The sequence below is a fragment of the Pelecanus crispus genome, chromosome 17 (assembly GCF_030463565.1).
Source record: "Pelecanus crispus isolate bPelCri1 chromosome 17, bPelCri1.pri, whole genome shotgun sequence".
In the NCBI taxonomy this organism is placed as follows: domain Eukaryota; kingdom Metazoa; phylum Chordata; class Aves; order Pelecaniformes; family Pelecanidae; genus Pelecanus; species Pelecanus crispus.
The window spans coordinates 3179554-3206839 of record NC_134659.1 but is presented as its reverse complement, the minus strand read 5'-3'; the positions used below and the strand labels follow the sequence as shown (position 1 = coordinate 3206839).

The 27286-nt window shown below is 43.3% G+C and overlaps 1 protein-coding gene across 3 annotated transcripts; it reads right to left on the bottom strand.

Annotated features, from left to right (window-relative positions):
* Positions 1 to 329: 329 nt before the first annotated feature.
* Positions 330 to 27286, bottom strand: DSTYK (dual serine/threonine and tyrosine protein kinase). 3 transcript variants are annotated; one of them, XM_075722327.1, is made up of 14 exons: positions 19083 to 19122; positions 16461 to 16541; positions 15447 to 15544; positions 12379 to 13042; positions 9572 to 9846; positions 9101 to 9184; positions 7745 to 7921; positions 7331 to 7460; positions 6919 to 7075; positions 6048 to 6180; positions 5744 to 5857; positions 5146 to 5260; positions 3908 to 4042; positions 330 to 2856 (listed from the first exon to the last, which is right to left on the bottom strand). In XM_075722327.1, the coding sequence occupies exons 3-14, from the start codon at positions 15531 to 15533 to the stop codon at positions 2669 to 2671; spliced, it is 2259 nt and encodes a 752-aa protein (XP_075578442.1). In that variant the 5' UTR covers positions 15534 to 15544; positions 16461 to 16541; positions 19083 to 19122; the 3' UTR covers positions 330 to 2668. The 3 variants fall into 3 exon arrangements, with proteins under 3 accessions (XP_075578442.1, XP_075578441.1, XP_075578443.1); XM_075722326.1 differs by lacking the exons at positions 15447 to 15544; positions 16461 to 16541 and adding an exon at positions 27037 to 27286 and having other exon boundaries at positions 19083 to 19468; XM_075722328.1 differs by lacking the exons at positions 16461 to 16541; positions 19083 to 19122 and having other exon boundaries at positions 15447 to 15600.

Here is a 27286-nt window from a genome sequence, read left to right as displayed (position 1 = left end):
GTGCGCAGGGAGAGTGGAGGTTTACACCTCAGCGTTCACAGAAGGCAGCCTCGGCCTCCGGGATGGAGCTCGTTTTAAGCGGCAACGATCACAGCACTGGGACAGCACGCACAGGTTTATGTCCACACACAACAGAAGCCAGTCCGCTACCCGGTTACATGTGGTATGTCATACAATGCAGAAGTTATAAGTACCCTTTTATAACATAACATTAAAACGTACTGTAACAAACATCTTCAGCAGATTGAGGCGATAAAGGTAGCCTTATCTAGGAGACGAGGACCCGCGCAGCTTAGGCTCACTGCACCAGGCTCAGAGGTGTTTCAGTTCGGTACCACTTTCAATTTACAGTCTGTGGAATGTTTTAATAAAGTAATTATTCACCTTGTTCTCCTTGCTCTAATGGGCAGGGGGGAGAACACTTTTAAAGATAAACAGTGTGTGTGAAATACTTCAAAACAAGTTCAGTCAGGCAGATTTTATACCCAATGGAAAAAAAAAGGAAAGAAATGCAGAGAAACAGCTGTACTGAGTTTGGGAAAACCTGCAGATCTACAATGCCACACAGGCAAAAAGACAAACCAAATGGAACCAAGACATCAAGGTCGCTACAAACAACAATAAAAAGGCATGGGATAAGTGTCTGGAGATGGCTACACAGGAAAAGCTATACAAGACATTTCTGGAATTGCATATACAGAGATTTAAATTTTATTCATACATTTATTATTTACACGAGCTACTTCTATTAGTTGCCAGAGGCTGACCTTGACTCTCCTAGTTTTAAATAAGGTTACTAACCACCATGCATGGTAGAACAGAGTTAACACTGTTAGTGTCATTGGTGGCATGAGTGTGCACCAAGGTAGTGAAACGCCTAACGATTCTACTTTGGACAAGTATTCGTTCTTCTGCGCATGTGGTTCTTGGTTGCTGCACTTTCAGCTGGAGCAGCTGGCGAGGCTGCATCTGTATAGAACCATACTGTTAATGCCATCACAGACCAGGAAAATGCCACTCGTGCAGGTAAGTAAAAAAGTCTTTTCTTATTAAAAAAAAAGCATTAATTCTGTTTATTGCACAAAGAAAGGAGGATTTAAACTAAACTAACACTGCAGGGTTATGTATCCCTTTCCTTTGTTCAAGCTGTTTAACAGGCAGACGATCGGTTGTAATTTTGCTGTATACTAGCCGATAAATTCCAGCAACAAGGTGCAGTAATTCCACATGCCTACGCTATTCTGGATGCAGCATGCTAGCTTTCCTGGGAAACAAAGCCATGGCGTGCTCATCCCCTGCAGCTGGGAGGAACAGCAAACCCAGGGAGAACTTGCCAACTCACTGTTTCTTCTTGTAGTAAACAAGGTGCATTTTCTGTTTCAGCCTCCACCCTGTATGTTACATTAAGATCAACCAATCTTGCCCCAGAAATACAAAGGGCAAGGACATTATTTTCAACAGCAGCCCTCTTGGGAAGGGCAGCAGGAGCACCCCAGCCCATACCTTCCTTGAGAAGGTTTCCCCTCCCCTCCCCCCGGTTTTTTATTCTTTTCAACACAGCCAAATTAGAGATCCCAGAGTGAAACGATCAGATGAATGGACACAGCCACAGTACACAGCTACTGAAGAACGGATGACTTGTTTTCCCTCAAGTATGCTCCACCAAGCATGTGACTTTAAAAAAAAGCTGAAGAAACCTTATGTTTAAAAAAATATGTCCGTCATAGTTAGCACAATTTAAAACTGTCATTGCCTTTACAACCAATTCAAAACCCAGATTTAATTAAAATTAATTGGCATTTTCCCCGTGGACAGTCATTAGCTGTAATGACTTTGTTTCGGTATTACAATATGTAATCTCTGAGCAGTCTTCCATTTTACCAGAAGACTGTAAAAGAAAGGTCAGGTTTCTTCAGACATTCAAATAACTATTCTGAAGCAAAATTACCAGAAAAGAGCTTGTTTACATAGGTAAGAGGTGAAGGGTACATAGGAGATAAATAGCTTATAACTTGGGGTATTTGCACTGCAGTGGAACAGTAGATAAACCCCCTTAGGTAAAACATGGAAGCTTTGCTCCTGTCAATGTAAACATTTTGAGTGTTGCAAGAAGCTAATACAGACAGACACTCTTAGCTTCTAAACACTTTCTAGCCTAGAGCCTCTGCTTTCTCTTTCCTCTCCGACCGCACTGGAATTGGTGCCAATCGACAAGTGATTGGGATAGTTACGTGTGGACCAAAGGCCACCTAGGGCCATCAGTTAATTGGAAGAGTTTTTACTTTACCGAGTAAAGACTGTCGTGACCAACTCCTAGCAACACAGATGCTACCTGGAACACACAAGATGCTTTTCTTTGATTGGTATTTGTGTGGGATTGGCAAAAATCCCTCTCAGTTCAAGGGTGTAGATTTTCTATCTTATTTGCACAACTCCATAATAAAAGCTGCAGCGGGGTAACTAGCATCAGTGGGGTGTACCGGGGGAGATTTCTCTGGCCGCTATTCAAGATGGAACATCCCCGAGGTCTCACCTCTATGACCAATCTTCTGGTTGCTATTACCTGTCCCACTCATGTTAGCCACAAAGAGCTACATCTGAAGAAGCCATCCGTAGAGTTAGGGGTTCAGAATTCTCCCACAATTAAAAATTCTTCCATGCTTCCTTTTCAAGTAGAGTCATCCAACCCTTTATTTGGGTGCTCAGAGCTTGACTTGCAGAGCCTGTCCATGATCCCCTGCAGCATAGGTTGAACAATCCCCAAGAGAGGGCGCTGGGAGGAGTCTCCATCCCAGCAGGCTTCCATCAGCTGCCAGCATTCCTCATCAAACACCGGAAGACGCTCCGGGCGAACTCCTGGGAAATGGAGAGGGACTTGGTTACCATCAGTACACCTCAAGCCTGAGAGAAACTTCGTCTGCTGCTCATTACTTTGGTGCAGCCTGAAGTGACCAGAGCGGACTGCCTGGGGTCTAATGCTCTTGATAAAAGCTTACATTTCAGCAGCACTGCTGAGACATTTTTGGGAGCATTGCTAAGTCGCTCAGGAGATCATGCATGCTTCCAGAGGATGGCCAACACATTTCGTTTCATTGGAGCCTTCTCTTTACAACTATTTGGGAGCAAAATGAGTACCCTCCTCTAAGAGCAGGTCCCCCCCACCACATCCACTCATAACAGTGCCTTTGGGAGCAAGTTCAACACGAGAACAAGCAGCGAGTGCAGCCTTCTGACCAAATACAAGACCCACTCATCTGAGTTAATCTTTTTCACATGAGAACGGGTGAGATTATATGGACAGGAACTAAGGACACAAAGTAGTAAAGCATTCTGATACCATGACGCAGCACGAAGGATTAAGCTACCACTAAACATAGTACTACACTAAACCCACACAGGCATAAGAATAAGTTTATATTTTGGGGAAAAAAATATCAGTGTGTTTTACTCAACATCCAGCCCATCAGTGACAGCCTCCCCAGCATGTTGCATATTAAGCACTTGAATGTGCAGATCTCCACAGCCTCCAGAAATTGCAAGGGATTAAACATTCTTTAGGGGATCATGCCTGGCTGGTTCTGGGATCTGGTTTACATCATAACCATTGTACTACTTTGTGTGGTTTAAGAGCTCCTTTAGCACAGCTCCTATGACACTATGGCAAGGAGGTGGTTAACTGAAAGCCTTTTTTTTTTTTTTATCCCCTGCTAATTTTAGTTAGACTTTCAGTAGAACATGACCAAGTTTAACTAGATAAGTGTTACTCTTTAGACTGTCAACAAAGCAATACAACTTGTATTTTTACCTTTCAGTTCCAAGAGGATAAAAATGGATTTCCTAATCTCCTCTCAAATTTTACTCAAGCATAAGGTATCAGCCAATAGAGTTCAAAATAAGCTATTTATACCTCTTCTAACATTGTTCCAAAGGTGATCTTTGCTTGCACATCTCTCAAAAGCCTCTGGTAACTTCACATGTCCCGAACAAATGTACCAAAACAGAATGCCAAATGCGTAAACATCCACTGAGTTATCGTACTTTCCTGCAACAAAAACACATTTGATGAGCAGGGCAAACATCATCATCATCACTGGAAACTGAGCAGTCCGACAATAATTTCAGTGTTCGACTTCCTCAAATTAAAACCACAACTTCATTGCCAGAAGGCAAGACTTGTATGAAGCCTAGTAATACATCAGGAGTCATTGCCAAAGGTGGAAGGATAAAAGTTAAGACCTTCCATTCTCAAGAGGATTTATAGGCTTAACCTGTACACAGTTCCCAAGCTGAGGTTCATGGACCACTGCAGGTACAGGTGCTCAGGCATATTTCAGACTTAAAACACCAACATTTGTAAGACTATGAGTTCTGTTTGGCTCTGCTGCTAGCCCAGGAGTCTGACGGAGCTAACATCAGCCTCTCAATCCAGAAGCTGGGCAATTACTCATTTATAGCAAGTTCACCCACTGAATAAGAAAAGATTGAGCACAGTTAAGTGCGTAAGGGCTAAGCCAATGCTCACCTCTGCAAGGTCAAGGTCTAGCCTGCTAGTCATGAGTTAGTAGTGACAACCACCTGAATAATATTTTCTAAATTAAACACAAAGGGGGTTGCTTCAATTTGATTGCAAATCTTGTTAAAGCAGGGACAGCATCTCAGAGAGACCAAAAGGATTCTGATAAGTGTGGCATGGACCTCTAAGTGCTACTGAAAGATGCTTGCACAGGACAAAAAGTTTAGAGAGCACCTGCCAGAAGCACAACGCACAGTGAATTTGAACACACTCCACATGTTAGTAACAGCTTGGGAATTCCTTACTTGGTATCTCTACAAAAACCAGGGGATCCTTTCTGAAGAATTTGCCTACGGAAGCCAAATATTTCCAGCTTCCTAATAATTTAGCTTTCCAACTGCAAGAGTATTAATCACGTTAGCAAAGCTTATGAATCCCACAGTTCTCTTTCAAGTAAACAAAGATTTAAGACTGAGTCTTAAAATAAAGGAAAAATACATACTATGCATTGTAAGCAGGTAGTCTTCTGATTTCATTATATTTCCCTCATAAGCAAATTGAGATATTAATTCAAAGTAACGGCCTTCAAAATTCAAGCCAGAAACAGTAGCAGATTTGATCCACAAGCTTACCTGTAAAGAGCTCAGGAGCCATATGAATGGGTGTGCCTACAATACTGCCAGACATCATGGCTTCTGGTTTGCAGAACCCCAAGTCAGTGATTTTGGCTCGATTCTTTTTGTCAAGCTGTAGGAGAATTCATACACAGGCAGCTGATAACCATACTTCTCAGTTTTAGTATTGCATTTTAATATTAACATTTTAAACTCTGTTTATGTTTGAAAAGTTGGGCATTTGTTCTTAAGTAAGCTTCCCTGATTACTTGACTCCTTTTGGACATTTACCTAGTTAAGCTCAGTAATAAAACATGCCTTCGCTTGTCTTTTACACAGAGGGTGTGGTTGGGGTTTAATAGAACTGGGAGTCCTACTCGCAGCTCAAGCTATCTACCTTCAAGAGAAGTTGCTCTACTGCTCCCTTTCCCCTAGGCCTTCTGCCTGAAAATGAGTTAGGGAAACTTCACTGCAAGGCTCGTTGTGGCTAACGATACCACAAGTTGAAAGATCCTGTATGAAGAAAGGTATTACTTCACTTATATTATGCTTCTTCCTCCCACTAAAAGGGCCTTGTAAGACTTCAGGATTAGCCAGATACAAAAGTTTTCCTTACCAAGACATTTTTAAGTTTGATATCCCGGTGCACAAGTCCCTGACTGTGAAGATAACGGATTCCTTCAACTACATCCAAGGCAATCTGTAATCGTGTTTCTAATTCTAGCCCAGCCTGAAGAATAAACACACACAGATTTAATTCCTACAAGTGGAAGTTACTTTTGCTTTCTCTTATTTGCCAAAAACACCGAAAACTAAGCAATTCTAGCTTTGTTTTACATATTAATAGATATTTAGGAATGGATTTTTTTAATGCATATACAAAAAAAAAATGTATATACATACACACAGATTGTTGTTACCTTTAGTCCGGTATAGAGGTCTCTGTGCAAGCGTTCCATTATCAGTAAGACGGCAATGCTGGAGCCTCCTCCATAGCCGTAATCTATCACGGAACCATGGAGATGGACGAGCCGCTCATGTGTCTGTAGAGACCTAGAGAAAGTTCAGCGCAGAAAGTTAGTCATTTTTATATCCTTCCCTCCACCCCAGGCCAAGCCTCACCGTGTAAAGGAAAAATGCCCAATAGCTGCAGCTTTAGCACAAGAGTAAGATACACCTACACCATGGGCTGTACAGTAAACTCACGGCACCCCAGTTCTGAGGACCATAACAACATACAGCCGTCTGATCCAATTAAACTCAAGAAAGCTTATTAAAGGTTATAGTACCAAAGAAATACTGTATCATTTCAGCTGTCTGTACTGCAGCACTTGCCTGCAGCTGTTTACTGAAAACAAGCTCTTTTCTGCACTGCAGACCCATCATTTTCTTTTGTGAATTCAGACAGACAAAGACAGATTGGGAAAGCAGGGATGATTCAATGCCAAAAATCAAGGGAAAGGAACTGTTTGCTATCATACTCCAGTAATTCTAATTTACTCTGCAAAAGAGCAAGCATTCGAACAGCATAGACACCAGAGAATCAGATTAAGACAGGAAGGAGCACGTCTGCCTGCCATTCTGCGCCTGTTACATTTTTGCAGTCACACTGGCAAGCTGCCTTGCCTTTGCTAGAAATGGCAGCTTAGCATTTCACGAGGTCAAGCCACTGACTGCAGAGCAGAACTACAGCAAGGAAGGTTCTGCCTAGGCAAATGCAAATAGCGCTTGTTTGCAGCAGTGAAGTTAAGGAGATCCATGTGGAATGAGAAAAGCGCTTACGATACACACCTCATATAGTGAAACTCAAGTGCAAGGTCATTCCAGTGCTTCTCATCTGGAGGAACAACAGATTTCAGTGCACATGGGAAATGCCCTCCCCAGCTGTCACACAGATAGACCACGCCATACTGTCCTCGGCCCAGCTCACGGCCCAACTTTGGTTTGCCTGTAAGGCACAACATCCATTTAGTTCGACATTAAAGCATGTTTTATTTCTTCCCATACACTATCAGGCTGGCAGCCCAGAGCTTTTCGTGGGCCAACAGCTGCACAATTCAAGGTACTCAGTATGTGTCAGATGGAGGCTCACTGAAGTAATTGAGTAAAAAGCAAAACACCCCTCCTACTCCTTTACACCCACTGACTGCTTCAGAAGGAGCGGGCAGACGATAACACAGAGAACATCAAGCACAATGCTCACCATGTAACAGCACATCCTGGAGGGACCTGCTCTCCAGCGAGAGCCGTGCTAGCCGAGGAGCATGATCCTTCCGCACCTTCAGCCACAGGTCTTCTGTTTTCTCCAGCCTGCCAGAATGGCCATCTTCTAACTACAAGAGATACCACATGTACACTGTAATCCTGTCTGGTTTGAAGCCCTAATGTAATGAGGTTGACGGGCCTTGCACAACTGAGTAGAGATCCTGCTTAAAGCATGCCTAGTTTAAAACTAGGACCTTGTATTAGGGCACTCACATCAGCTCTGCCACCTCGACCTACAGAATGGCAGCATTAACTGCACAAGCCGCTCTTTTAGCTATCTCTGCAATTAAAAATCCTCCTTCTGTAAGTGGCAGCGTACAAAACGACATCCTTGACAGCTCCACACACTCACCTGTCGCAGAGAAGCTGCAAAAGCCTCATGGGAGCTGTTTAGCCTGGTCCGGAACTGGCTGCAAATGCTCTTGGCTAACTTGGACGCACTGAGGCTCTCGATAGCATCCTGAGCAACTTTCCTCTTCCAGTCACTGGTGATGGCAGGTGGGCTGACCCATGTAATCCTCTGGATTATCTAGTAAAACAGGAAACAGAGTTCAGGCGCTAGCACAAAAAAAAAACCCGCAAAGGGTCAGTTGATTTACTCAGACTGCTTAGATGCCTTGTAATAACACAGTCATCTGCACATAGAATCAGGCTAAATAGTTACCTTACAGTAACTACTAACAATTTAGAGGTCTTGATCACAATATTGTTGTACATGCACACTAAAAAAGAGATTTGATTTTTCTGAATATCCGCTCCGTTCATTCCTACAAGCCAACCATCCTTTCACGTCTGACCAAGAACATACAAAGCTAGACAGCCACCGCTTGGAAAACCACACAGCTGTGGTGCAGCTTGTAGGCTGGAAGAACAGGCAGCATAAGCAGTAACCCAGAGACTCAGGAAGAGATATGTTCCTAAACTGGTGAAAGCTACAGGGAAGCAGCTTTTTGCTGGACAGAGATGCTGTCAAGGTGCAGAAATACGAGGTGTTTGTATGCGCCACTTGCCTTAAATTGCTGGGTGATTAAGATGCCCTGCCCCACCCTTTATTAGAAGCCACAGAAATCCAGCTGCTGCACACCCAGTCTGGATCCTTCTCCCAGGCTGAAGGAGGAATCTGAAGGTTTTGTTACCACTCAGCCTGCACTGCACCTATTTGGGAAAAACTCGTATTCCCCTCACCCATCCATACAAGGAATCTCAAGAAGGAGATGGCAGTAAAGGTCATCAACAGCTCAGAGCAGGAACTTCAGGAAGATGAATGCTTTAACAGACAGAAATTTAAAACAAAGACCTGAGGAAATCTGGTCTGCTCTGGAGGAAGAAGAGTGAATTGACCCAAATCAAGACACATTGCAAAACAAACAAACAAAAAACCCACAAGAAACCTCCAAACCCAAATAAACAACCAGTTACCCAAAACATAAACAGCAAGAGTTTCAAAATATTGATCATCATTCCTTTGCTGTTTTAGAACAGAAAGAAAACACTAAAGAGGTATTTGCTTTAAATTAAATATTAGCATCCTCTGGAATAAACTATACACACAGCCTTAGTGCTGGGTGGGGAAGCAACAGCTTTCCAATGTATGTGCCCAGAGTCAAAATTTAGAAAGCAGCTGTGAATATGCACATTATTCTTTGCTCCAAAAACGTTTCACTATACAGTGACACACACCAGAAATTAATGATAAAGATGCCCATACCTGTTTGATCTGTTCCCACAGCATCCTCGTTACTGTTGAGCCAGAGTGGAAAGTGACTTCAACATGATAGGCTGCATTTAGTATCTGGAAAGCAGGGGAAAGATGAAAGTACAGGAACTTTGCAAACTATAGTCACTATAAAATTTGCTAGACCCTCTGAAAATGAAAAAAATGGACACTATATGGGATACTCCATGATTCAATTGGTTCAATTAATTTATTGTATCAAGCTCATAGGTGTTTCCAGGCTGTAATACGACTACTATGTACAGATTTAGGAAAGGTAAGTACTAGGGCTTTAAGTGACTGTTCCCCAGGTTTAGCACCTCCCTTAATGACACCAGACCCACAAATACTCCAGAGCAGTGTTCCTCTAACTTCACTGAGCTTCTCAGTCTCCTACCACCCTTGCTGGACCAGGATAAAGACAATTATTAAGAATATTCTAGACAGCCATTTAAGCCACCATACCTGTTTGAGATAATTGCTTGTGATGTGTACAGAAACATCCTTTGACTTCTCCAAACTCCTTGCAGGATGTACTGAAACCTCCCAAGACTCCTCCAGGCTCTTCAGACATCTCTCCAGAGTCCCTACAAAGCTCTCTCGCAGATAGTCCACTGAACTAATTAACTTGTTGGCAACTGCTTGGTTTAATCGAGAAATAATCAGTTCCTGAATTTGCTTAATACAACACTTTATGTCCTTGGAACTAACAGGTTCTCCATTCTCAGGAATGATGATATCTGCATAAAAGTAAAGAAAGAGGCATCTTTGGTACTCAACATAGCACTGTTGCAACAATGGCTACCGAGAGCTGCTTTGAGTGTTTTGCAAAGGAGCTACAGCACAGCCCGTCCAGCCAGCTTCTGCTCCAAACACTCCTTCGCTAATTTGCTCCTTCAGAGGTTCATTACTTTAGGCCCAGATGATATAACCCGAAGCCAACAGCGTTTCTAAGTCACACAAAGAAACCCATGAGCAACAGAAGAACGCATATACTGACTATGACAAAGGATTAAATTTCTGCCAGTCTCTGTCTAATGCCACAACGCCAGTTTTACAGAGGTCCCAAAACCAATCCTACAGATTTTGAGTAATTTGGTATTCTGTGATAGAAAGTACTAAAGCCTTAGAGTAGCTCCAGGAATGCACATCTGGTACTCCAGTTTCAGGAAAGCTAAAAATCACATCTGACCAAGGTGGAAAATATTCTGATGTTTGCTTCCATTCACCGGTGTTCAAATTCACAGGATACTCAACTCTACCACCTGATAGACTCTATACAAGCATTCTGTAGCTACTACAGGTTTACAGTCACACAGTGCTGACAAGTCAACTATCATCTCAAAAACTGAAGGGCAGAAGCACAAAGCTGTCTTTCTAAAGAAGTACAGATCAGGAAATTCTTCCAGGCCACGCTGCAATCCATAAGCACTGCAGGATGTTGAATGTGACGGAGAAAGTGATGTAACAGCCACGCTGGTTACATTAAATCTTTTTCCTGGAACCTTGAAAAGGTTGATTACCACTTGGTATTTTTAAACAAACACTGAGCAATTGCTGCTCACGCACTGTAACCACTCTGAGCAGTAATACATTGCTACCAGGAGCTGAAGACCTTGTCTCTGGCTTTTGGCCAACAGTGGTCTAGCCTACATAAAACAAATCCAGTGATCGACAGGTGGCATTAGCTCCTCAAAATAACATCTTCCTCCTTTTAGGATATTAGTTCAAATACTGATAGCCAACAAGATTCTACACTCTAAGTACTCTAAGTGATATTTGTTGTGCATATAAACACATATGTCCATATATACACACATTTACTGCAGGTGTTTTAGCTTGTGCTGCCCCTGAACATACTCCTGCACATACAGAATCCTGAACTCGGACACTACAGTGCTTCAACTCTGAAGAGTGGGACAGACAAAATACAGGAATTACTACCTGTCCTGATAATGGAGCAATAGCAGCCCTTAAAAGGTAGAATTAACACACTCATTATTCCCTTAGCATATGCTAGTTTGTTGGGGGTTTTTTGCAGCATGTAAATAGGTTAATTAAGGCAATTAAGACAAGCTCTTTATGAGGACGGTATTTTGCATGGGCACTACAAAGCAAACATTTCAAGAAACAGGAAAGATCTTCTCCATTTCCCACCTGCAGAAGCAAAAAGATGCAGATCCTAATCTGCAGGATTAAATATAGTCCATCATTTCTCCTCGTTGTCCCAGGAGATAACACTCCAACTTGAAACTGGGAGGAAGTCAGTCAAGGCAAACCAAATTATCTAGAGCTTTCGCCTCTCTCATGCCTCAGAAGAGCATTCAATGCACAAAAAATAATTTCTCCTAAACCTATAGCCTAGAGTTATTTCCGATTTTATTTTAAAGAGGAAAAAATCTTTCCCCATCAGCCCAGTGAACCGCATTTCCTTAGACCAGAAATGATTGTTATGGTAAACCTCTGCTTAGCAAGCAGAGGAGAAAAGAGCTGTGGAGTATCAACCTACAAATCTTCACTTTGATGTTTATGACAGACCACGTATTCCTGCAGACAAGATTTGGATAGCCTCTCGCCCTTCGCAGTTTACACATCATTCTGTACGCTTCCAGCTTGTGTGTTCCTGGAAGCTCTGGTACTAGAAGATGGTGAGAATTCTCACATTTCCCAAAAACACACACTGAATGCCAAACATAGGCCTCAGGAGCACAATATGTTGTGTTGATTTTTTTTTTTTTTTACAAAGGAAAACCTTACCTCCCTAGAAGGATTTAATTTCAGGAGGTTCTATACCCAAAAGTCTTATGCAAACCTCTCTCAGACAAAGAAATCAAGCAGAAAGTACAAAACATGCCTTCACCACTAAAACTCAAACAGCTTTTTTTCTTAGGACAGATTTATTCCCAAGTCTCAACACAACCACTGAGGCAAAGTTGAGAGAGTTATTTTCTTCTTTGGCAGAACAGGGAATTAAAGCAAAGAAGTAAAATACCCTAACCCAGAAATGCCCAGCAAGTTCTGGGGGAAAAAGTCCGATTTATAAGAAATCAAGAGTTAGTATGTTCAGGCTTCTCATTTAAGGACAGTGCTTTTTACCCAGAAGACACAGAGACACAGAAAAATTCTTTGTGTATTAGTTCTGAATTTTCTTGCAGAGTCACTTGTCTAGACCGCCATTCAACCGCCCCTTAGCAGACAGCAAATATCACTCTGCCACTCTCCTTTAAAGCCCCTAACCATTTCATTCCCCTTACTCTCCTGCCAGTAGTTACCTTTGAATTCCATATTAGCAGCATCCTCCAAGAGCTCCTCTTTCATATTGCTAAGAGTCTCTATGATCATGTCCTTCATCTCCTCTTGCTTGCGGTTGGCAATGTTCATCAGAGACTCATACAGCTCATTCTCCTTCTTGCGGGTGTACTCTAGCCTCTTGGGGGTGATCTGCAGGTCTCGCTGCATGTCGAAAGCCTGATTGATGAAGATGTTCAGGCAGCGGCAGTGCACCTCATTTAAACTGGTAGCTGCTTCCACGAGATGCTTCTGAAGCACCTGCCTGGAAAAAGTGCTTAGGAGACGGAGCTTCTCAAACTGCTCCACCAGCATGCTTTGGGCATCAGCATCAGGACCGGGTGCCCCGCAGCTGCAGTGGTTGGTACTCAGGTACTCCAAGTCCATCAGCTGGCAGTAGAGGGAGGACTTTTCATTATCAGTTTTTTTAGGAGTGATCAGCTCAACCCCCGACTCTGGCACTTTGAAGAAGAAAATGGGCAAAGAGAATTTCTCCTTGATTTCGCGCAGTTCATTCTCGTCTGATGAGGAAAGTTCAGCCTCGCTGATGGCAAAGATGACAACAGGCAAGACTTGGTTCACGTACTCTCCCAAGGTGGCTTCAGCAGACTGGAATCCACGACACGGTGCTACCACCACATCCACTTCCTAGCAAGTGAGGAAGTAAAAAAAAAAAAAAGGTTTGTACAGATCCTTTTTGAAAACTGATACATGCAAAAATGCATGGTAATTCATTTACAAAGTGCAAAACCAGAAACATTCAAACCCTTTAGAACAATTATGGAGCCTCACATACCGCATCATGCTTTAGTATACAGCCTGCCTGCAAGGCTGATGAGAGCCCTCTCGCAGGGATGCAGCCAGACATGGATTAGGGCCCACTGACTCCAAAACTCTTATTTTATACCAAATGCCTTTGAGTTTTAGCCTAGTTCAGAACAAAACTTAGAACACGTTTCCTAGGTAAGTGCTATCGCAGAATAGCTGTTATTCTTTAGCTTATAGCTGCCCCATTTTGCAACAAGCTCTCCCAGGAAATATACGTTCTCAACCTCCCACTGATGTTTACCAGATCTGCAGCTCTTGGAGGAGATATTCGTGCTGTCAGTTTTCAGTGTAGCTTCCAACGGTAGAAAGCACTACACTAGCCACTACTGCCAAGACAAAGGCAGCACAATAACCGATTCCAAAGAGTTCACAGCCAAAGGACAGACAAGGAGGAACAGATGGTTGTGACAAGCTTAGTTATGACTTTCTTCAAATCCAACCAAAACTTAAGAGATGTATTTTACTTTGGTCATATGCTCCTGCTGTCACCACTTCTTACTAACCCTACTAAAAAGGGCCAGTTCTGAAACCCGCTTCCTTCCCTTCCAAGGAAGGAGATAAGATTCACCTTTGGATATGCGAGAACAGCGTTAGAATTGCATATGTCGCTCTACTAAAATAAGGAAATAAAACATCAAAGGTTTTGAACTGAAGACATAATTTAAGTGCCATCTTCCCAACTCGTAACAGGGGACGATAATTAAGAACTCTTCGATCATTTTTCTCCACCAGAAAAATCAAAGACTTGACCACATCTCCCAACTGCTCTTAGAGCTAACAGGAAGTCATTAGTGCCACGGGACTCCCCGGCGCCAAACTCAAACCTGTCTGCTGCACAGGAGGTTGAGCAGAACGGGATGCGCAGTGCTGCAATATTCACCAGCACCGATGACTCACGCCAGCGACTGTAAACAAAGGAGGAAGCCAGCGCTGTCTCTAGGAGACAGGGAGAAAACCAACACGGACAACCGAATACAGCCTGAGCAACTGGTCCTTCTGTTTCCATAGAGGCCTCTCCGGCTTTTCCAAGAGCATTAGCAACATTTCTTGGCCCCCTGCTTTTTTTTTTTTCTTCTCTTTAATGTCCTACAGAAGTTTAAGCACTGTCTATGCAGCTTCATACTATTAGGGATCAAGTCTTGTTATATGGGGAATACCTATGACTCACGCTGGATTCCTGAAATTTTTAAGCTGGTTCTTGCAAAGTCACATCGCTATAAACACATTCAAACACTTCTGACAGAGCTGTAAGCATGAAATTGCTGTCAAGTAACTTCGTGTTTTCCATAACTAAACAGCCCTTTTTAAAATATCAAAGCTTCCCACTTAGCAATCTGAACATCAGGTACACAAATGTCAGAGTTACAACTCTTCCACTTAAAACATGGTGCACAGCTGCTGGCAACAGTAATACAAAAAATACAGTTTAAAGAGAATACCATGCAGAGACACTATGCACTCATCTATGGATTCAGACTTACAATGCTAGCATGACCACTGCATCCCATATCCCAGAACAAAAATTAAAATCAAGGATCAAGTAGGTCTTGACCTACAATAAGACAAGTAGAGTCTCACTAAATGTATTCAGGGACCAGTGAAGTGTGCCATTTTACTAAATCAACAGGTAATTCCTCATTTCCAATCAGTCAAAAAGCATTTATTTGCTACATCCCGAGAGGACCTTGTCCTATTTTGCTAGGCTTCGGGCAGTTTAATCACTGTTTGTTTAGTTAACTGAGGTGCTGAGAAGCTAACCCAATTTAGTCAGATTTTTACCCAAACTCCTACCAAGCAGATGATGACTGAAGGCCCAGCTCAGTCTTCTTCTAAGCCAATTTGAATACTCTGCCTTCCAAGAATAGTCTGTGAATCACTGAAGTCTGACAGTTACTGCATTTATTATATATATGATCTAATTTCATTGCCTCCCTATTAATCTGAAGCATGTATATACCCCTAGATTCTACTTGGAACTTTTTTTTTTTTTAAACACACATTCCCCCCCCAGTTTCTTCTGAAATCTTGCCAGTTTATTCTGTTTCCATGGGGATCTGAGTCACAAGTTCAGTACCTCTGATCTAGAGAATCCCAGGAAAGAAAACTGAACTACACCCCCGGTCTCCAGCAAACACTGCTGTCCATTTGATTTTTTTTTTTTGGTCCATTTTTGATTTTTGTGCAATGACTCTGAACCCCACTTCATCAGGGAATTTTGTTTTACCTTTGCTGGAAGGGCCAGCCCAAGAAAGCCTGTGAGGTGTACACACTCACAAAACAGTCTGAGAAGCAATGCTCTTTTTCTGATCATGAACTCTTCCCCTGTAAAAGATAGGTCACTAAGCCAGCAAAACTAGAAATATAGAACAGGTTTCACATGGGTGGAAGAATAATTTCATGGTGCTGGCATTTTCAGTATCTTCTACCCTCAGTTATGCCAGCGTAAGGGGACAGAGGAAGAAGACTTCTGGTATTTGGTGCTGGTACATGGCAGGAGCACCTCAGCATAGCCCAAAGTAAACTGATGCTACGTGGAAGGAAGATTGTCTCAGCCAGCGTGAAAGCTTTTCAGTTTTCTGTATGAATGCCACAACCAAACACATTAAAAATACTCTCATGAAGGACATCGGGGCACGTTCTTCCAAGCTTTAAGCAGGATGTACATTAAATAACCACCCAATAGGTACTTAGCCACATTCTTTGCTACTTGTAACAAGTACTAATTCATGTGACCTGAATCACTGCTATAGTACCTGAAGAAATGCAACAATAAACACAAACTAATTCAATTCTTCTGTTAGAACTCATAGAACCATCTTGTACTTCTTCACTCATTTTCCAGCTTAGTCAGAGCAGCTGAAGATTTTTCTTTCCCTACAAGCCCTAGCTAAAACTTTTCAGCCCTAGACTCAAAGTCACATGAAGCACAGAGCAAGACAGAGGCATGAAAAAGGAAGCTTTCAGCCCCGTTACCCTCCTCCCATTCAGCTGTACCATCCAGACAAAAACCAATACTTCAGAGAAGTCCATTTCGGCTTCCAGGCACAACTGATAAGACTTAGGGAAAGAGCCAACTGTTTACTCCTGCTATAAATCTAATAATCTGTCTGGGTAGATGGATTACTCCCCATGACCTAGATGCATTCCTGTGCACAGTGATCCCCAAGGAATACAGCAGCTTTGCCAAAGTTTTTCCTTCCCTGATATTTTACATTTAAAAATAACTAAGTTCACATACCTATTAGCACAAGGTAGCGTTCTCACAGCAGCCGACCCATGCAAATGAAATTTTTGGCTCCCTCCTCCTCACCCCCTCCTTCTGTGAAACAAGTTTTGATTAAGACATCCTTCAGTAACACAGAAAAGCAAGCATGGTCCCATCCTGGATATCAGACTAAAGAAGAAAAACTCAGGGTGTTCCACTGGCAGTGCAATATTAAAAAATGGTATATTCTACACTTGTATTGAATTTACCTCCAAGTAAAAAAGTAGTTTAGTTAATATCTGGACATTATTAACTTACAAATAACTTAGCCTTTCTTTACTGAAGTCATGGCTAATGAGTTTGGATTTAGCAAACAAGTATCTGCACCAAGAAGCATTATTCAGCATTAAGTGCCTGCACAAAACAGCAGCATGTAATCTAGGTGCCCAAGCCAGCCTGCGCAATTAAGTCTCTTACCAAGAGATACTTAGGCCTCAAAAGCTGCACAACATTCCCCAGGTCCTGAAGTCACTGACAGCTCCTTTGATGGCAGCCTACGCGTAGGATAAGTGTCCTCACTATGGGGAGTGAATGTGATTTCAAACAGAAATCCACAAATTAAATTCTCATCTTCTATAACTGTTCAAGTCCACAATAAGGACCCGCAAATGTTTCTTCAAACACTAGTACGGTGTTTGAATATCTACAGTGTAAAGTTATCATGAAACACAGTGCTACTTTTAAGCACTCTGCTGTTGGGGGAAAAACACACAGATGAAAATACAGGGATTCTAGGTAACAGGCAGGGTAAAATTCAGATTGATTTCCCTCCCCCTCTGCCCAAAAGGTGCTGAACTCCTCCCAATTGTTTGATTCCTGGGCGAATCTAAATCCTTAAGATCTGTACTGAATATCACGTTATCATCAAGCATGCAATTATTATTAGATTCCTAGTTTTGTTTCACAAGTTAAGAAAAAGCAGAAGTTCCTTCAGAGTCGTTCTGCAGACATGCAACTTCGGATAGTGTCCAAAAAACCCTCATGCATTATTGCTCCAGATATATATTCCACTAGTTACAGAAGTAGTGTCCGTGACTTGCAGATATTTACTTAAGAAGCTTTGTTGTCTTGGTGTACGCTGAGCAGAGCTGGAGAACACGCATTAACTAGAAGGGTGGGAAAAACCTCAGGTCTCTCAACAGGAGGTCAGACTCCTGTAATTTAACAGGAAGCTATCCCTAGCCCAATTACCTGCCAAAATGCATTATGTTCTCCTATCAGCCTTAAAAAAAAAAATTATTCTTTCTTTAGCCCCTTGAATTCATGTAAGGAATCCTTTGAATCCATCTGAAGCTATCTGTGATTCACCCTCCCTCTCCCTCTGTTGGAAGAGCTTTTTATTTCACCAACCCTTTTCAAATTAATCTGAGTAGCTGTTTTCATCTAAGTGTCCTAAATATAACCAAAGCCAGACAGAGAGATCTTTGTCACTCACATGAGAAATCTGAAAGAGGGCTGTAAACTGCAGTGTGTCTAAACTGGCCCATATAAAAATGTAACCAAGTAAAATAAATGTAAAGCTAAATACTCTTTTATGCAGAGCAAGACAGGATTTTACAAGCAGAAGATCCAGAACAGGCATTTGCTTTGCAGCACCAGCAGCTGATCTGGTGCTCTCTGGGAAAGCAGTGGATGCCTCACATACAGTTTATACAAACATGGCACTTCTGTTCTCTTTCAGTGGATACTGGAAGCCACAAATGCGCTACAACATAGCGTTGACTCAGCTGATCTTGTTAGGATAGGCTTGAATTTAGCTACAGGCAGGATTTCTAAGAAGATAGACTCAGTCTTCGTTTTCTGCCTAATTACAATCATGTGTCAATTCATATGTCCAGAAAAAGATTCCCTTGCTATTTTATTATTCAACTATGAAGTTCATACTCTTACTCATGTGACAACAGATCATATTCTTTGCACTTAAGCAATTTAAGAATTAATTATCTATTCCAAATACTCGACCGCCAAACACAATGCTCCAGAAGTATTATACTACAATAACAAAGGCTCAACATAAGATACGAAATGCAATGAAAGCTTATGGAAGCTATACAACGCTATGAAATACAACCCTCACCTTTAAAGATATTTGCTAAACACCAAACTGCAACACTCACAGGACAGGAACACATTTTATGGACAAGTAAAATGAAAGTCAAAGCAAGACGCTAGCAATGTTAGAAACGGTACTGAGAACAGACTCCCACCTTCCTGTACTTAACACCCTGAATTTCCACTGATGCCACAGAAATGTAAAAAGCCACCCTCTCAAATGAAGTCAGGTCATTTTATCAGATGTTGGAATTAAGAAGCTTTTTTTCTGACAAGCTCTTCAGGACAGGGATAAAAAAGTACATATCCTTGTATGCCAGCTAAAATCAGACAGCAAAGCTAACTCTGAAGGACCTTGAAACTGGAGTAAAATTTTAGAAGACACCTGGAGTTACATCTGAGTAGGCTTGGCTTCTGAGATGGATGGAAACATTACAGAGGAATAATAATGCTAAGAGTCAACATTGAAACAAAAGCACATGAGCAGAGACAGTGACGTCCAATTAAAATCCTAACACAAGACTTCCAGCTTCACCCAGTTACCTTAAGTAGTGAGTACGGCAGCATGACCTCCAGCTCCGCTATCTGGTGAGCAGGATCTTCACTGTCCCCATGAATTTCTAAGTCCTCCTCTGGTATCGTGTCCCAGTGCCCTCGGTGGGCTGCCATCATATGGACCAGTTCATACTGCTCAGGCAGCGCTAGGCTAATCCGTGTTTGTGTCCCATGCGTGAAACGGATCCGTCGCCTCTTACAATTCTCCTCGTTGCTGATTTTGGTGGTAGGGAGCAGCTTCTCACCCAACAGTATGTTGAGTAACTGGCATTTGGCATTACAGTTCTGGCCAAGAATCAGAAGGCAAGGGTGCCAGCTCACAGTCCGCTGGAGATGCTCTTCCTCATGGCGAGGGAAGGAAATGAAATTCTGTCCTAAAATTGAGGACAGACTGCATTAGAACAGGTTGGCTGAACAATAAGTCTCATATGTTTAAGGCAGCTGAACACAAAAGCTCAGACATTGCTGCCCCACAGCCCGCCAAGAAACCCACATAGCACCAAGAATTTGCTTATGTATCCTGAAACTACTGTCAGCAATTCAGCATCTCTACTGCACCAACACAGAGGTCCAGAGCAGGTTGATTCTCACAAAGCCATTAAGACAATTTCTTACTGTTCTCCCCACCTATTGCACTGGCAAGTGTTTACACAGAGCTCTCTTCAGCAGGTTAGTGGAAGACTAATGGTAGGCCCTAGAAGTCAAGAGGAAACAGTTGTCGAGGTTGAAACAACCAAAGGGTTAATTTTGCCTTGGGTTGGAACAGCGTTTGACGTTGCTCCAGAGTTCAATGAGGCCCAATGGGTCCCTAAGGCTAACTCTTCTTTTGATGGCTTGGCTGTACAGAGCATTCCTGTCACATACCAGAAATAAAATCAATCAACTCACACACTTAAAAATGGCAAATACTTTGTATCTCCCAAATCCCAAGGGTATTAGTACACAAGCTTGTTGACCAAGTCTAGGATCACTGACATTAAATTAGCAGCAAAACCTCCTTTCTAGCCTCAAGGAAAGCTGTTCTTGCAGAAATGCTTATCTACATGAAGCATATGGCATGACCAAGTTTGCCGAGACATGGTAGCAGAACTAAGAGCCTCTGTCAGTAACTCCCTATGCTGGAAACACAATCAGAGCATCTAAAGAAACTGTCACGCTTTCAGCAGCCTGGGTAGAGATGAGCCCAAGGGAAGATGCTCTTTCCTAGCAGCCAAGAGGTTCCTAGTGCAATCTAAAACACAGGAAGAAACGGCTTCAATCCTGTGGTCACGCTAACAGGAACATCTTTCTTAACCTATATAGTTGAACTAAATAGGTACAGTTTGCCACATAGTTTTATTAATTTTAAGAATAACATTTAAACTGCAAAAGGAAACCACTCAACATCTGTATCTTCTTCAGAGTAGCCGGACTCCCTGTAATCACCCTCCTTACCCATCCTCCATCTGAAGCATCAGTTGTACCATCCCACTAACCAGGCCCTTTGAATTCTTAGTCCATAATGCTGCAACTCCCTGCATCTGCCTTACTACATTAATTCTCAGTCTCAGCACTGAATTTAGCTTCTGTATTCTTTTACAAGTCCTAAATACAGCTTTTCCCACGCTCAGTCATCTAAGCTGAAGTCTAAGAAGCTTTGCCTTACCTTATGCATAGCAACAGAATAACTCTGCTAGTACAAAAAACGGATACAAACAAATTCCCCATCTGCTGCACTTCAGCACAATCTCCACTAGTACAAAACAGCTAGTGTTCCACCCCAGCCAGAGAGCTAGCCCATGATCCCAGATCTGAAGGCAGATGGCACCCAAGAATAAAATGGCAAATGGAGACACCAGTCCCCCAAAGAATGGCCAAATCTGAAAGCTATAAACCAGTACAATTGCCCTGATATCAGGCAAACTGACAAGGCTGATGGTTTAAAGAGAGACTCAAAGACAACACAGCAGAGAAGCACCAGCAGGGATTCTGTAGGGGAAGGTCCTGTTTCACCAGGGCTATTAAGATTCTTCTAATGAGTCATGTTCTGGCATCCAAAATTGGTTCAGCATCTCAAGCCCCAAGAAGACAAGATACTCCTCAACACTGCTAATCAAATTAAAGATAACATACAACAGCTATTCTGGTCCTCATTCTGATAGCATTCCACTCCTCTATTTTAATTAGACCCAGTTTAAGGCTTCTTTAACATCTTGCCCAAAATTTACCTTTCCTTCAAATCTGCAGTCTGGAAATAGGACTGCTGGAGGAGTTCTCTTCATCAGAGGAGTCCTTCCATCCCACACAACACTAAGGGGAAACCCTCTCCGTGCCTCAGCAAGCCCCTCTCCTGCACCTCTGCCGCACGCAGCCCCCCACGCTGACCCCCATAAACCAACAGCTTGGAAAAGGTTAAGGGAGGCATCACTTGAAGTGTGTCTCTTCGTAACTGTTTCTTAAGCAAGCCTTTCAAGATCCACAGCCGTAGCAGAGTGGGCACATCAAGTGACTGAAGGGCAGAATCTGGCTAGTGGCTCACAAAGATAAAAATCAGCAAAACCCCACAAATAGGACATTTAAGCCTTGATCTACAAGATAAAGAACTTCTTTGATCTGGTTACATCTATTGAAACATCAGTTAGAATTCAGGCTTGCTCTTCAACTACCAGGAATGAAAAAAGCAATTCAGAAGGTGTTGTACAGGCTGTGAAGCCCTCTCTGCAGAGGCTTTTGAAAAGAAAAGGCAGATTGCACACTCTCCTCATCCTGAGCAGCCTCTGTATTTACAAGTATTTAATGCCAGCACAAAATGATTGAAATACAGCAGCTTAGCTGAAATTACTGCAGCACAGAATGGATATATAAATACTACCTCTTTAAAACACCTTTCATCTTTTCATGCACATAACCTCCCTGTGGTCAGCATTTATTCAACAAGTTTACTACAAGTAGTATCAGTAACGAAGCCATTACCTTTAACATTATGTCACATTGCGATATTCCAAGTACGTGAAGTACAAACCTGGAACCAACACCAAAAGCAAGATTCAGCTGTATCACGACTAACGCAGTGCACCATCAAGGCACCCAAGTCATGGCAGTGGTTCCAACCCTGCACGTACCTATCACTGGGTATCTTACAGTGACCTCAAGGTCTCAAATCTGAAGCGAGTCACACAGCGATGGAGCTATTGCTCATATTCTATGAGAAATTCTATGATTCTATGATATTCTGCGTTGCATAAAGTGTATTACTATTTCTGCACATTCGAGTAAGACTCAGGGTAAAAACACTCGTATAGTACTTAAGAGGTGATGCCACTAATTGGAACATGAATGCAAGTTGGGAGGAATTATGACCTCCTGTGGTACCTAACAAAAAGTAGATTTAGAACTTGCTTACTGAAGAGATACAGCAATATTCCCATATTTATGTGAGCAGTTCCTGTTCGCGACAGGACTTTTGCCAAAGATGTTTGCTGGTGCTACATACTGTATCAATATACTGTATCACTTGGAGACATGTGATAAACACTTAAAAAAAAAAAAAGGCCACAGGGGGAGTCCTTAAGTGCGTGCATCCTATCAAGCTCCTTTTGATGAAAGGAGGCCTGTCCAAGAACAAGGATACCTCCCAACAAGACTGATCTTAAAATTCACTCAAACACTTGGCAGAAGAATCTTAGGTTGAATTTATGGAATCTATAGAAGCCCCAAGCATTTACTCATCCCTTTTTCAAGGAAGGCCAACTACACTGCCGGCCTCACTTGTCTTTCTATTCTATTTTCAATAATATACGTGGACAACAGTGCCTAAATAAGGCCAGAGCCTCATACTTCTTATTGCAAATACCAACACCTTTCACAGAAATCCTTACATTTCCGTGGTGCTGGCAATGACTTGCAGCATGCTTTGACCACAACGAGACTCATGATTAACACACTCAGTTACACAAACCAAGTTTTAGTTCCACCCCACCACACATCTATCAGCACAGTAGCGATAACTCAAGGAGAACACACATGACTGATCAATATATGAACACAAGCAGTTCCTACAGGAGCGGCTGTTACTTGGTCTGCAGAACCAAGCTTCACCTTCTGCTTAACTTGAAGCTTCTTAGCAAGTGCCTCCTCCCATCTATTTGAGGAGTTATTTCACAAATACCCTCCCAACCGCCTCTCCACACATTATCTTCTACTCTTAAAACCCGTCGTCTTATGTTGACATGCCTAACAGAACAACAGAGGTCCTAACCTTTTGAGGATCACAGCCATATAGGCAGAGCAGTCACATTTTAACCAGGATATATACCCTCAGTCAGTATAGTGTCAGAATGAAAACTCTTCCAAACCCTCTGGTTAATACATTCACCCCCTACAAAATACATTTATGTACGGAATCATTAGGCTACCAAGCCTAGGGCTTTCCCCCCAGCACACACTCATTAAGATAACACCACAGCTGCTGACCAAAACTCTGGAGATGCTGTGGACATCTGTACAAGAGGTACAGCTCAGTTTACAGAAATTTCTGAAATGAGGCAAAAGAAATACCAAAAAAACTCAGGCTCCTAGGTCAAAGAGTTCAAATTATTTCAAGCACAGAATGAAGAAAACAACTACGGTTAGTAGAAAGCTGGGGTTTTTTTTCTTAGCCTCTTTACATATTTTAGTAAAATCTGCTACCAAGTCCCTAATTAAGATTTTCTTTTTACAGAAAGTCAGTACAGAACACGCTAGCTAACAGCACCAAGAATAAAAAGCTGTCAGATCTGTGCAGGCTAAAGCTACAGGATTGTCATAGTGTCATCATTTAACCCCAGCCAGCAACTAAACCCCACGCAGCCGCTTGCTCGCTCCCCTGCTGTGGGACGGGGGAGAGAATCAGGAGGGTAAAAGTGAGAAAATTTGTGAGCTGCACTAAAGACAGTTTAATAGGTAAAGCAAAAGCCACGCACGCAAGCAAAGCAAACCAAGGAATTCACTCACTCCTTCCCATGGGCAGGCAGATGCTCGGCCATCTCCAGGAAAGCCGGGCTCCGTCCCACGTAACGGTGACTTGGGCAGACAAAGGCCATCACTGCGAACGTCCCCCCCTTCCTCCTCCTCCCCCCAGCTCCGTGTGCCGAGCACGACGCCGTGCGGTGTGGGGCATCCCTGGGGTCAGCTGGGCTCCGCTGGCCCGGCCGTGTCCCCTCCCAGCTCCCCGTGCCCCCAGCCTGCTCGCTGCTGGGGCGGGGGGCGGAAAAGGCCTTGGCTCCGCGTAAGCGCTGCTCAGCAGTAACGAAAACATCCCCGTGTTATCAGCGCTGTCTGCAGCACAAATCAAAACACAGCCCCATACTGGCTACCGTGGAGAAAATTAATTCTACCCCAGCCAAAACCAGTACGTATAGTACTTTAACAAATCGTTCTTAAAAGCCTATTCATGACAAAGCAGACCTAGAGAACAAACAATATTTTGTTGAATGCTTCAGAAATGCAGACAGTGCAAACAAGACTTTCTGCCTCCCCTCATGAACAGTAGCTGGAAGGCAATTATTTTCTTTCCCTTGAATTCATTTTACTTCTCTTACTATGAGGAGTAAGTCCTGGTACTAAGACCACAGAGGGGACATCTGGTCAGTGACAATCCTTCCGGGATGAATATTGCCGTTCATCCTCTGAAGCAGAGGAGGGTGGGATGTGAAAGCAAGTACACATTTGCTCCTTCAAGTACCCAACTTTGACTGACCCAGCTTACCTGAAAGGTCAGTGGCTACTACTCAGCTTGGCAGATACTTAGGTCTGGTTTTGGACAGAGTAACCCAAGGCCGTGCTTTAGGTTGCTTGAGTTGTGTTGATTTGAAGGGCAGTTACCTTTCTATGTTGTTACACTAGCTTCACAGGTGTCTGAAAAGCAAACCCCTTCACATTTGTTTTGTTTCCAAGACATCCAAATTTACTTTCACAGTTTATTTTTCCACTTCAGCCATAGGCAGTAAGTGTCCTGTCCATTCCACTTCCCGGTTCCTTTGTATTTCACAAAACCTTAGCATTCACGCCTCAGCACACTGCAGAGTACTGCAAAAAGTCTGCAGAACTGTTTGGTCAAAATTCCTCTCACTCTGACACCACCTGTAGGGCAGGTTCCAGGAAAAAGTGGTTCTGAAGTCAGTGAGAACTGTGCTCCTTAAACCCTCTAATGCTTAAAATAATCTCCCCAGGTCAGACAGGGGAAAAAAGCTTTATTACCGGCCACTAAGTTTCAGAGAGTACCGGAAATGTAAAATACAACTAAAATTTGACAGGAACAAGCAACTCTGTCCAAAGGTGATTATTCAGGCACAAAGGTAATAAGCAATACCAAGGCTCTGGGTTTCGGGCAAAGGCTTACATCTTCCCATATCTTAAAAAAATAATAATAATTGCTTCACAGTTATTTTGCAGTTGATTCATTTAAGAAAACTGCCAGCCTCCATTATTCCACCAAGTCCTGCTCTTCACGCTCTCCCTTTCCTCCTTCCACACTCCCCTCAAGACCGCCCACCTTCTTACACGGAGCGGGTTTATGCACTTGATCTGTGCCCCACCTGGAACACGCCACCACTTCACCAGTTTGAAAACTACTGATTAAAGTTTTCTTTTTAAGAGCAGTTAATGTTATACAACCTCTACAGTCTGAAATCCTCAGCCAAAAGCCTACACTGTTATTACTGTTTGCATGAACAAGCTCTAAAGCAGCCAGCCTTTCCTTGAAGCCCTGATACTTAAGGGCCACTTGGTAACACATTCAGCAGTAAAGTCAAACTGGGCCAAGGTAGGTATTTGGGGGGGGAAAAAAAAAAAAAAAAAAAAGGTTTAAGCACTCTGTATTAGAAACAGGCAGGATATCAGGATATTTGGTGAAATCTACATTCTATGTCAGGAATATTTAACTAATGATGCATCCACATCTATAAAGCCCTATAAGCAGACGTTCAAAGATGCAACCATATTTGACTGGCAATGTTTTACAAGACATAACCAAACAGAAGAGCAACTCCGATGGAGCACTACCATTCAAACAGCATTGAGACCCAGAGAAAATGAGTGAAGCCAACTAGTTCCTACTTTTTGGAAGTCACAGAAAGATGTAAACGGAGACACCACATTTTTATGAAACTATCCACTTCTATTCTGACAGTTTTTGTGGAATGCTACTTTTTTTTTTTTTTTAACTTTTTTTTTTAACACAGACTGACAGAAGAGCTCCACAACACTTCAATTTTCAAATCAGAATTGTAAGCATAAGACAAGCATGGGCAAGCATCTTGGACAAGTAGCCAACAGATGACTCATGAGCAACTTGGAAATGAATAAAGAGGATCTTTATATACATTTAATGTCATGCTAAACTCTCCTCACAAGACAGTCTTACGGAAAGGTGAAGTTCTGCACACGGCGGGAGGGCTCCCACCAAGCAGCAATGTTTGTCAACAGTGAGAGATGAGGAGAAAAGCTCCCGATTTATGCCGGGCACTATTCCCACAGAGCTCCAGGACAAACGCACTCCCAAGGTGCTGCATCTTCCTAACACCCCCCCCTGCACCTCCCAGCCCCCCAGGGGCTGGGAGGTGCAGGGTGGGGTGTTAGGAAGACAAACAGAGGGGTCCATCTCCCCAACAGCCCCCATCACCCCCTCAGCTCCTCGTTTCACCCCACAAAGCCTCTCACCCCCCCCCAAAGGCACCCCAGCTCTCCCCACACACCCACAGCCCACCCACTACCCCCCCATTAAACCCTGCAGCCCCTCGCCCACACCCTTCCCTCGCCACAGCCCACCCCCCGCCTCCCACCCGCACCCCAACTCCCCGCTGCCCACAGCTCACCCCACAGCCCCCCGTTTCTCCCCACAGCCCGCCTCCATTCCCCCCAGCCTAAACACAGGCCTCCCCGCCCGCCGCAGGCCCTGCCCGCCCTCCCCCCGTCCCGCTCTCACCGCCGGGAGCGGGGCCGTCCCGGGGGGCCCCATCCCCAGCGCCGGTGGGGGGACCCTCGCCAACCGCCGCCGAGGCGAAGGGGTGCCCCTGGGAGTACTTGACGTCGCGGAAGAACTTCTTGGTCTCGCGCAGGTTGTGCTGCAGCCGCGCCAGGTGCCGGTTGTAGTGACCGAAGGAGCGGCACAGTTCGCGGATCACCCCGCCGCCCCCGCCGGGACCCCGCCACGACGGGGCCCCTTCGCCCTCCAT

Excerpts from the sequence above, each read along its gene's own strand:
- DSTYK (XM_075722326.1), bottom strand. The coding sequence starts at position 27,286 with ATGGAGGGCGAAGGGGCCCCGTCGTGGCGGGGTCCCGGCGGGGGCGGC. Across the intron at positions 13,043-19,082 it reads TGCCGTACTCACTACTTAAG|GAAGTGGATGTGGTGGTAGC; the intron begins GTAACTGGGTGA and ends CTCACTTGCTAG. Across the intron at positions 7,461-7,744 it reads TTGCAGCTTCTCTGCGACAG|TTAGAAGATGGCCATTCTGG; the intron begins GTGAGTGTGTGG and ends TATCTCTTGTAG.